Source organism: Agrilus planipennis, unplaced genomic scaffold (assembly GCF_000699045.2).
Source record: "Agrilus planipennis isolate EAB-ADULT unplaced genomic scaffold, Apla_2.0 scaffold207, whole genome shotgun sequence".
Lineage (NCBI taxonomy): Eukaryota > Metazoa > Arthropoda > Insecta > Coleoptera > Buprestidae > Agrilus > Agrilus planipennis.
The window spans coordinates 538,556-549,647 of record NW_020438969.1 but is presented as its reverse complement, the minus strand read 5'-3'; the positions used below and the strand labels follow the sequence as shown (position 1 = coordinate 549,647).

Below are 11,092 nucleotides of genomic sequence, written 5' to 3'. Positions count from 1 at the left end.
ATTTTATTTATATTAAAAATTGAAATTTAGTTCACGAAACATCATTCACGTCGCAAAATAATAACGAATAAAATAATGTAGTTAATTATATTTTTCTCTATGCATTTCTTCCGAAATAAGGTGAATTGGGTATAAAACAACATTGAAGTACCTAAGTGGTTTATTTGGATTAATACATTTATATTGAAATTTACATATTATTTATCTTGATAAAATAGATGCACATATTCTGCATGTGATATTAAAGTTTTGAAACATGATTCTTCCTCAAAAGTTCAGCATAAATAAATCCGGCTGGTTTGTCAACTGGTTGATACACCTCTTTATTCTCTTTGGTGTCTATTACTGATTGAGGAAATTTGGATAAATCAACTGTATAATAATGTTTATTAGGCATGGACATCTCAATTCGGTCAATCTTGAATAAAAAATATTATTACGTAGAGTTTAAATAAAATAGGAACCAGCAATAATGAATGATGGAAAATCTTAATCAATACTGCTCCTTGGTTGCTAGATTTTTTAATCGTATAGTTATACCAGGAATGAAAGAGAACGCTACCTAAAGGCTCACTCAGCATCTGCAAACCCGGTCGATAATGTGGGTGAAGTGGGTAGTTGTTCCTGTACGAAAAATTCCGAAAAATACACACTCAGGCAGAACATGGTCTGGCGGACCTGAGCATCTGCACTGTACAGTCTCTCTTTTTATTATTACATACAGGGTAATTCAAATTCATTCAGATAACCTTTAAAGCGAATTGTAGGGCCAATTTGTAAGGAAACACATAAAAATTTGACTCACGTAGATCGTTAGTATCGAATCGCACCGTAACGGGCGTTAGCGGACGCTACGTTGAAGATGGCTTCCTTCACTGGACCCCAGCGTGCTAGTTGTGTGTTTTGGTTTGAAGAATCAATCGAAACGATAACAATTTTTCGTATCAAGTACGCTAAAGATCCTTTTAGTAGGCCTACATTTTATGAGTGGCAGAAATGTTTTACAGAAAATGTGTGCTCGGTAAGAAATCTAACGAAGTCGTTGAACAAATGAGACAATTTTTTTTCAACAGCCCTACACGACTATTTGGCGTGTGTCGTGGCGAAAAATGCATTTGAACCGTACAAGTTAACAATTGAATTTCAAAGTTGTAAAGCCTGTTTTAAATCGCCCTAGATTGTCATGTTTTTAATTCATTACTTTATTTGAGTTTACTATACTAGGTATTCCATTTTCGGCATTTTTGCGGGGTATCTCCCTGATTTTAAAAGATAGAATGTTGCGGTTTTAGCGATAGCAGAATTTTCATATCCCTTTTAGTTTTTGAGATACAGTCTAGAACTGAAAAGTATTACTTTTCAGGCATCCTAGTATCTCGGTTATCTTTAAAGCTACCGAAGAATTCAGTGACGTAGTCGGCTTTTTCTAACACTTTCCATTTTTTACGTGACGCAATCATTTGTGTTTTTTTAATAGAACATTAAGACACTTTGGATTTTTTATTTAGCTAAGAATACAGACTGCAAAATCGTTGAACCAACGTATAATCATTGTATTAGTAATGAGATATTTTACATCTTGCTTTTACCTAAGAATACAGGCTGCAAAATCGTTGAACCAACGTATAATCATTGTATTAGTAATGAGATATTTTACATCTTGCTTTTTGTTTTAAACAAATTAATCACAATATAAGAACAAAGGCTATTACGGAGAATCCATAGTAGAATGAAGATTCGGGCTATAGGACCATGGTCTAAATGAACTATTGTGTCCAGACGTTTCGTCAGCTACTGCGGCTCACATCCTCAGAGGTAGTGCTGCGTTGACAATTTAGACCACGGCCCTATAGCCCGAATTTTCATTCTACTATAAATTAATCACAGCCTACTACCTACTAATTGGACACAAAAAACAATTTAAGAAAATGTTAAATTCTGAGCTTGTTTTCCAAAACAATTGTATATAATTGTGTATTTTAAGAAATAATAAACCCTGTTCCGTATAAAAAAACATGTTTGCGTCATGACTGGAAATCGTAAGGTGCTAAAAAAGGCTGACTACGCCACTGGATTTTACGGATTTTTTTTAACTTCGATAAGTTTACAGATAACTGATATACGAGGGGCTGCCTCAAAAGTGATACTTTTCAATTCCACCCTGTATCTCGAAAACCAAAATGGATATGAAAATTCTGCTTGCGTTATCTTCGATTTTATAAGAAAGTAGGGCGTTGTCGCGAAAACCGCAAAGTTCTATCTTTTATAGTAAGGGCCATATCACGCAAGAGCGTCAAAACTGAGATACCCCGAACCTTTGTCATTTTATTGATATTTTAGGTAGCATGCATGAATGAATCTAACCACGTTTGAACAAAAGATGTGCGCTTGAAAAAATCCCAAAAAAAAATGAATCGGCAATTGTTACAAACCTATTCATCAAAATTTTCGTCCTAATAATTTACGTACTTGCAGCTGCTACATTCATACATGGCAAATGTTAATACATCTTAAGACGTCACGAGTTTTCAAAAAAACACGTTTATTGCGGGTTTTCACGTTTTTTGTATGCATTGATTAGGTTGATTAAAGTTCCCTTTATAGATTTTTCAATTCTCTGCAAATGGTAGTCAAAACGATTTTCTACGTAGTTTTCGCCATAGAAAAAAAACTTTTTTTCCCCTTTTTTTCGGGTTTTATATAAACAATAATTGATTATTATACTTATATCTAACTATTTCTAGATGTAAGTACATCTATGCAAATATCTTACCTGTTGTATACTATCTAAAATTAATTTTTCAGATAAGTAAAGTGTGTTTTGAACGGAAGGAGAAAATATTCCTTCATCTGGTGGGCCTGCAAATTTTTGCAAAATGAAATTCTTTACAGAATCCCAAGCAAAATCAAAATCAACCCCTTGAGTTGTACTATAGCTCCAGTTTGCTGTAACTATAGTGCTAAATATTCTATCATTATCATCAGGGAGGGTTCTATAGCCGTCTTGAATAAAATCCGTGAAAGCTGATTGGGTTGTTTTCAAAACACGCATATTTTTTAATCCAGAGGTTATTTTAGGGGATTCTACAATAAGAAAGTAAATAATGAAAACGCCATATTATTTAGAAATTCTTTTGTACCTATTTGGATCCGTCAAATGGGAGGAGCCTAAAAACATGGCGCCGATTAGGGAAAATTTATCGTAGTNGTTTGGGACGAAAAGTTTGACTTTCTGGGATAAATGGGTTTTGGTGATGCATGCATGTCAAACGACTACACAGAAACCCATCTCGCACTGGAAGTTTTACAGGAAAAATTGTCAGCTGTATAATTGTCCAAGAAAAAAAAAACACAAAAACCAAAAATAAGAAAAAAAGCAAACATATGTAATTACTGTAAAAAGAAAGGACACTGGACACGAAAGTGCAGAAAACGGCTCTCTGACTCAAAGAAAGCTCCCGTTAGTGGTAGTACGGTATACACGTGTGATATTTTGTCATTGTATTTAGTCAGTTCTGATCTGAGGCAAAGCGATTGGATTTATGACTTTGGAGAAACTGTGCACATGTCAAAAAAAGTAGTTTATTAAATAAGAAATGATTGACGAACCGATATAAGTCAAGATTGCCAACAACATATTGTTACTTGCAACCGGAAGCGCATGATGTAAATCAAAGCACTTATTGAGGGTTAATGGTACAACGACATCTTATATATCTCAGAGTGAGACCGAAGTCCATTTTCAGTGGAACCATAACAAATGCAGATTTCACATTTCATTCGTACAAAATTCATTACGAGTTCCGTGATAGTGAACAAAAGGTGTCGTGCATCAATACGCGAAAAGACAATCTATGAGTAATGAAGTTCAGGGTAATTGTTCTTGATACGACTGTCTCGACCTTGTCAACAAAAGAACAGTCAAGAAATCAGCTAAAAAGAAGATAGTAAAAGCATTAACATCGGCGATTAAGACAATTTCTTTTGAGATCAGAAAACAAACTAGAAAATTTCAAAAGAATCTGAAAAGTCAGATCTACTTATTGAAAAATAGATCAGAAATTTTTAACAGATTCAAATAATTTAAGGCCATTTTTCCAAACCCATAGTAGAATGAAAACACTGAGAAGTGACCAACGAGATGATGAATACATAAACAAAGTGTTGAAGGAGGCCATAACCACAAACGTTCTTCAGGATATACACCTCAGTAATACGGACGCTCAGAAAACGATTGTCGAAAATTAATCAAGAACTGTGGCCGGAAGCTGTAAACACTACTATTTATACCTTAAACACTGCGACGTAGGCTCACCTGTAAGACATTCCGAATAAACTTCCAGTATTTTAGAAGACTTGCAGTTTAGTACGTACAAGAATTTACTGCGTTTTAAATGGTTAATGCATAGGTACATCAACTTGTAAATGGAGTTCTAATTCAGCGGTATACGGGCAACCCACTTTCTCCATGTTGACGAAGTTGATCCCCAAAAACTAGCCGCATAACCACCGCAACGTATCCTCTCCGAAACAGTAAACCACACCTGCCTCTTGTAGAAAAGGATGGATTAGTTAGTTTAAGGAGTGGTATGGAATGTCCCCTCATTCCCTGCGAAGACCATGATGTGAAGTGAGGAGATACCTACTTTCTAACCCGAATGGGGTTGTCTCCACATCTCAACTTATTTAATAATAAATTTCTCGAACGAGCACTCCATCAATAAAAATGATTACAATTTCACAATGACTTTGATCTTGAGACTTAGAAAGATAAGTGTTAAAGTTATAGATCTTGAAGAGGTATAAAGGGAAAATTAATAAGTAATGGTGGATTATAACTATAAATTGGAGAAGCGTATAAATAAGTCTACAGTTGCATCGAATGATAACGCAAAGGCGGCATTGTTATACGAAGGTAGTATGAAGAAGACGTCTTGTTGAATTAGGTATATAATTGTCCTTGAAATCTTAATAATGTTCGCAACTACTTCTTTAGTTATACATATATACTGAATAATACGATATATATTGCCCATCCGAAAAATGCAATCGACGTATTTGTGTGTAAGGGTGTGTTTGCGACAAGTGAAGAAACATGTCCTTGGTCAAGTAAAGAGGAACGTTCCGTATAAGAACGAATAAACGGCAGGGTAATATTTGTATTGAAAAAAACAGTAGGAATAATGTGTTTGCTGATGTTTGCGAAAAATAGTTCAGATCAAGCATATGAAGACACTGCCAGGAGAGAAATTATTATACAAGAACAGTGTTTAGGTAGAAAATATGAGATACCGGTTGGATGTAAAGTGGTTGGTGCCGTTTATCAACTTCTTTATCCATCGTAACTGTCACCTGTTTAGTTGTAGGAGTTAAATTTATGGGCCAAATTTATGATTAACTGGGGTAGCTACAGTGAGGGAGATGAAAATTGGAAGAAGTGAAAACCGCATTAGATAGTGTAGCGACCGCGAGCGTGATTGTGTGCGATCGGGCATACGTGTGTGTGAGCGGCTTATGGATTCGCCGACTAGCCGCGGGCGCTTTACTTCATGTGCGCCGTATCTGTAGACGTGTGTGTCGTACCTGCGTTCCGGGAAAGCAATTAAANTCAAAATACTTATATCGTATCATTAGAATTGTGTTAAATCAATTACACAGGAATAAATAATTTCTCACTTTATAATTTTAGTATGATTCTAGTTTTAAATATTAAGGTTATGGCTGATGGTAAATACTTGCTGAAATATAATCATGTGCATTAAAATGTCGTGAACAAACTTTTATTCCGGAATTCACTTCGTTGATACCTACTGCTTTCATCCAAGCTTCTATTAGTTTACTTTTTTCTCTAATTTTCCGAATATATTTTTTACATATATAGACGGTTAGTTTTTATTGGAAAGCAGTTAATGTAGGTGAAGAGTGGAGATCTATTTCTGAAGTGCTATTGCAGCTTTTCACTGAACATATTAACTTTTTATTTGATTTAACTTCAGAAGAAAACTTCGTCGACTCCATCATCAAATTTTTACTTTTTTACGTGTTTTATTATTTTAATAAACAATTTTACAATTTGCGTGCACAGTTCCTATGTAAATTTTTCCCTCATTCGAGTTATAAATTTTGCCACCAGATGGTGTATGCCTATTTGACGGATCCCAATATATAATCAGATACCTATTTAAAATTATTTTATAGTGTCCACAGAAAAAACAAATGCAGTCAGCATTTGAAGGAATATAAATGTTAAGTAATAGAATAATCATCACTCACCATTGCGCCTTTGCACCAATGTAGCATGTCGAGTTGCAATTGGATCAAATATAAATGCATGATTATGGGGTCTATTGTTAACCTGCAGTCTCTCCCATGGATACTGTTCAATAACAACTTCAACCTCCTCTACGTGGCGATATGTATAAAGAAAATGGCTACAAATCAGTAAACCAAATTCTTCTGGAGTTTTTATGCCGAATTTTTTAGCCAGAACGTAAATTGTGTTTTTCTGAGAATCCGTTGCTATGATATTCCTATTGTTTCCTAAAGATAATAGCTTATTTAGTTCATTTCTGCAAACAGTATGTGGGTAGGTGATAGGGAAATTACATAGGGATATAAAGAACTGCACATTACGTGTATAACCCAACGTTTAAAAAACATACATTTATTGTAATCAGATTCATTTAACCTCAAACCTACTTACACAATAATTAGGGATTTAAACTTATAAAAAATATTTTAAATACTTTAACTTATTTTATCTGGGCACACGGCAGTGTGTTAACCTTCTTCGGAAAAGAGAAATTGGCTACAGGATGTATATGCACTACACTGTCACGACTTTTTGACCATGACTAGTCATCGTTCCTTTGTACGTTTTCATTATCCCGAGTCATCATCATCATAAAGTCGGCAGTCATAAAACTGGTTGGACACGCAACTCCACTCTTTCCTATCCTGCGATAATCTAATCTAGGTCTACCTCTACCCCTCCTAACTTCCGTTTCTGCCTCTAATATATCTCTGACTAGAACTTCATGCCTGAGAAGGTGTCCTACTAACCTTCTCACCTATTTCTTATTGACTTCTCTATCCACGGTATCTTCATCATTCGCCTATAACACCACATTTCGAACGCTTCTAACCTTTTATCCATGTTTCGCACCCGTACAGCGCCGTACTCCAAACATACACCTTTAACGACCTTTTTCGAATTTCTAAATTAACCGTTCGCGAGTATAGAAGTGACTTCTTTTTATTAAAGGCGACTCGACCTTACGCTATCCTCTCCTTTATATCTCTATTATTCCTTCCGTCCTAACTTATCTGACTTCTAATTCTTCGTCTCCTATCTTTATATTCGCTCTTTCCCTACTTTTCCTTTCCTTGCATACTAGTATTTTTGTTTTACTTTATTTATTTTCATGCAGTACTGTTCCGTCAGTACCGCTTCCATTTTATTTAAAGCTTTATCTAGGTCCTCCTTGCTAGATGCTAATACGCTATATCATCTGCAAATCTAAGCATACTAATTTTTTGGCCCTGTATATCCGTCCCTACAGTCATACTGTCTTTAATGATGTTGATGGCGTCTTCGATATATAAATTAAAAAGTAGCAGTGACAGTGTGCATCCCTGTCTGACTCCCTTCCTAATATTTACTTCTCTACGTTACATTCCTAGCTCTATAACTGCCTGTTGCTCTTTATACAAACTAAGTATCACTCTTCTATCTTTGCAACTCATCCCTACATTTTTAAGTATATTTAACATCTTGTCCCATTTAACATTGTCAAAAGCTTTCTCTAAACCTACAAATCCTATGTACGCACTCTTTCCTTTTTCTATCGTTTTTTCTATTGTTACCCGTAAAGCTAGAATGGCCTCCCGCGTTCCTCTATTTCTTCTAATCACAAATTGATCTTCCCCTAGTAGTTCTTCCGCTCATTTTTCCATTCTCCTCTGTACAATTCTAGTTCAGATTTTTGACGCATGGAAAGTTAAGCTAATTGTTCTAAATATCTCGCACCTATCCGCGCCTCTCTTTTTAGGTATGGCTACTACCCGCTTATAATCCTCTGGAACTTTCCCGAGTAGAATTTCTTTTTTCTTCAAGTTATGTTATCGATTCATGCGGTTTCCTAGGTATGTTTATGTCTATTAGCTTTGATAGTAGTATTTTACGAGCGTCCACAGCGTCTTTTATTATCGAAATTTCGTTCCATGGGCTAGCATTTCATATGATTGCATCAGCAACTGGTAAATCAAAATCAAACAACAATGTCCTGTATATTATCTTCAAGATCAATATACGGCTAAATGCAGATAAACTGGAAGGTCTTGGCTCTTAAATGTTCGAAAATACTTCGCGCATTGCATTCGCATTCATACTTTCGGTGTAACTGCTATGTCTACCGTTCACAGGACCTAATTCGTGAATACTATTATTAGGTGCAGATGAACCAGAGCAATTCTCCCTCAACTTCTTAACAGAAAAATTATTCGGCTGATAAAAGTTGATAACAAAAAACAACAAACAGCAGCTGGCAGATATCTATATCAAGGAAGATCCGATAAAATCGGCCTTTATCAATCTTTGATCTAGGAATAATTATCTCTGAATGATAATCTCTGCGAGGAGTGATTGTATCTGTGGGCGGAACTATCCCTACCCGAGGAATAAAATCCTTCTGAATAATTGTAAGGAAAAAAAAAACTGTCGAGAGTTCATTCATTCGTGGGATGGATAATATCATATAATATAGGACCGCAGCCCACAGTTCTCCTTTCACCGTAGAGTTTTGAAACCTCAGCCCCAAATAACGACTGTGTCGCCGAGCTTGGCAGTCTAGATGGAACTCCTTTTCAGGACTCTATTAATTACTTTCCAATCAGCATAATTTATCAAAACATTACATAAGACAATAAATTAAAATAATTAGTAGGATGCTTGAATTGCTCATCACAGGTAAAAATCAGATCAGTCAGTACAACATACAATTTTATCCACGCAAATGTGTATATTTTTAAAATTAGTAGTTTTCTAAATTGCCGAGGAGGCTATATTCGCTGATAAAAACTAAATTGGAAAGATAGAGGGCTGACAATAGACTCTGTCGACAATGCATTAAGCATTATTCGTTAGGTACCTGAATGAACATCATATTTTCTAGAAGATCAGAGGAAAATTCATTGGGATGCTACTATGAAGAAGAAAATTAAATAATTACAAAAGTAAATAAATTATCGATATCATTTATATTAAAAATTGAAATTTAGTTCACGAAACATCATTCACGTCGCAAAATAATAACGAATAGAAGAATGTAGTTAATTATATTTTTCTCTATGCATTTCTTCCGAAATAAGGTGAATTGGGTATAAAACAACATTGAAGTACCTAAGTGGTTTATTTGGATTAATACATTTATATTGAAATTTACATATTATTTATCTTGATAAAATAGATGCACATATTCTGCATGTGATATTAAAGTTTTGAAACATGATTCTTCCTCAAAAGTTCAGCATAAATAAATCCGGCTGGTTTGTCAACTGGTTGATACACCTCTTTATTCTCTTTGGTGTCTATTACTGATTGAGGAAATTTGGATAAATCAACTGTATAATAATGTTTATTAGGCATGGACATCTCAATTCGGTCAATCTTGAATAAAAAATATTATTACGTAGAGTTTAAATAAAATAGGAACCAGCAATAATGAATGATGGAAAATCTTAATCAATACTGCTCCTTGGTTGCTAGATTTTTTAATCCTATAGTTATACCAGGAATGAAAGAGAACGCTACCTAAAGGCTCACTCAGCATCTGCAAACCCGGTCGATAATGTGGGTGAAGTGGGTAGTTGTTCCTGTACGAAAAATTCCGAAAAATACCCACTCAGGCAGAACATGGTCTGGCGGACCTGAGCATCTGCACTGTACAGTCTCTCTTTTTATTATTACATACAGGGTAATTCAAAATAGACTTTCCAACATTGGAAAGTCATATAAATTCATTCAGATAACCTTTAAAGCGAATTGTAGGGCCAATTTGTAAGGAAACACATAAAAATTTGACTCACGTAGCTCGTTAGTATCGAATCGCACCGTAACGGGCGTTAGCGGACGCTACNTGTATATAAAAATCTATTATTGTAGCAAACCACTCCAGATTTTGTGATCTGTTTACCTGGTTATTTTCTTTATAATTACAAAAGCACATAACAGAACTTTATTTGAAAACGCGAAAGTAAACATGTTGCATAAAATATTGTGCAACTTTCAAATGTTATCATAGTTTCGAGTGATAATAAAAACAATTTTTGAAATATCTGTGCAAGTCCTACTGACTTCAAATACATAATAATTTATCATACCATCAACGTAGTCGTCAGTTGTACTAAGTCTCAAATGGGTATCAACTTCATACTCTTTAATAGTATGTTTCGGACCATCACGAGAAACATGAAGAAGTTTGACTGAATTTTTTCCATAACCATAGTTTCCGAACATATATTTGTCCGCTTTAAAATTATCTATGCTATCATTCTCCTTGGACAGTGCGTTTATATTACTAACTCTAAAAGAACAAATCCGTAATCAAACCATAAGAATGAAGTGATTGCTGAATTTGCTACTGAATTAATAAAATAACAAAATCTACACATTATACTTTAGATACTTTTATTATTATTTTAGACTTACTTATGTTCGTAACTCCACTTAGCAGACGCCATATTAACTGTTTTTTATTCTAGGTTAATTAACAAACACGTTTATGAAAAATATTGTTGATAGGTACTCTTTGCTGCATTTATATAAGCTTTCTGTCATCAAAATTCCCGTTTCTATTCTAGTAAGATTTGATTATGTAAATAAATAAACATAATCTTTTTAATTTATATAACATTCTTGCAAATATTCGGATACACTGGTAAACAAGATAAAATTTATAATGGTAGGTAAAATAAGTGGGAAAACCGTTTCTGTTTCTCTGCAAAAATTTACTACGATTACTGCATATGTATTTCCAAAAATTTGCTCAAAACGTTGGATAAATCAAAGCCGACAGAGGCTAAAGATATTTTA

The 11,092-nt window shown here is 34.5% G+C and overlaps 1 protein-coding gene across 1 annotated transcript; it reads right to left on the bottom strand.

The window, feature by feature from the left end:
* Positions 1-142: 142 nt before the first annotated feature.
* LOC108738723 (uricase) lies at positions 143-10,822 on the bottom strand. The gene is made up of 5 exons (XM_025975364.1): positions 10,709-10,822; positions 10,381-10,583; positions 6,274-6,540; positions 2,774-3,084; positions 143-418 (listed from the first exon to the last, which is right to left on the bottom strand). The coding sequence occupies exons 1-5, from the start codon at positions 10,738-10,740 to the stop codon at positions 242-244; spliced, it is 990 nt and encodes a 329-aa protein (XP_025831149.1). The 5' UTR covers positions 10,741-10,822; the 3' UTR covers positions 143-241.
* Between the last annotated feature and the right edge of the window lie 270 nt (positions 10,823-11,092).

What these genes read in the sequence shown, in the direction of transcription:
- LOC108738723 (XM_025975364.1), bottom strand. Translation starts at nt 10,740, where the DNA reads ATGGCGTCTGCTAAGTGGAGTTACGAACATAA. An exon ending in AACTGACGACTACGTTGATG is followed by an intron (nt 6,541 to 10,380) that starts GTATGATAAATT and finishes TATTATCTTTAG; the next exon opens with GAAACAATAGGAATATCATA. An exon ending in TTTTAGATAGTATACAACAG is followed by an intron (nt 419 to 2,773) that starts GTAAGATATTTG and finishes TTTTTATTCAAG; the next exon opens with ATTGACCGAATTGAGATGTC.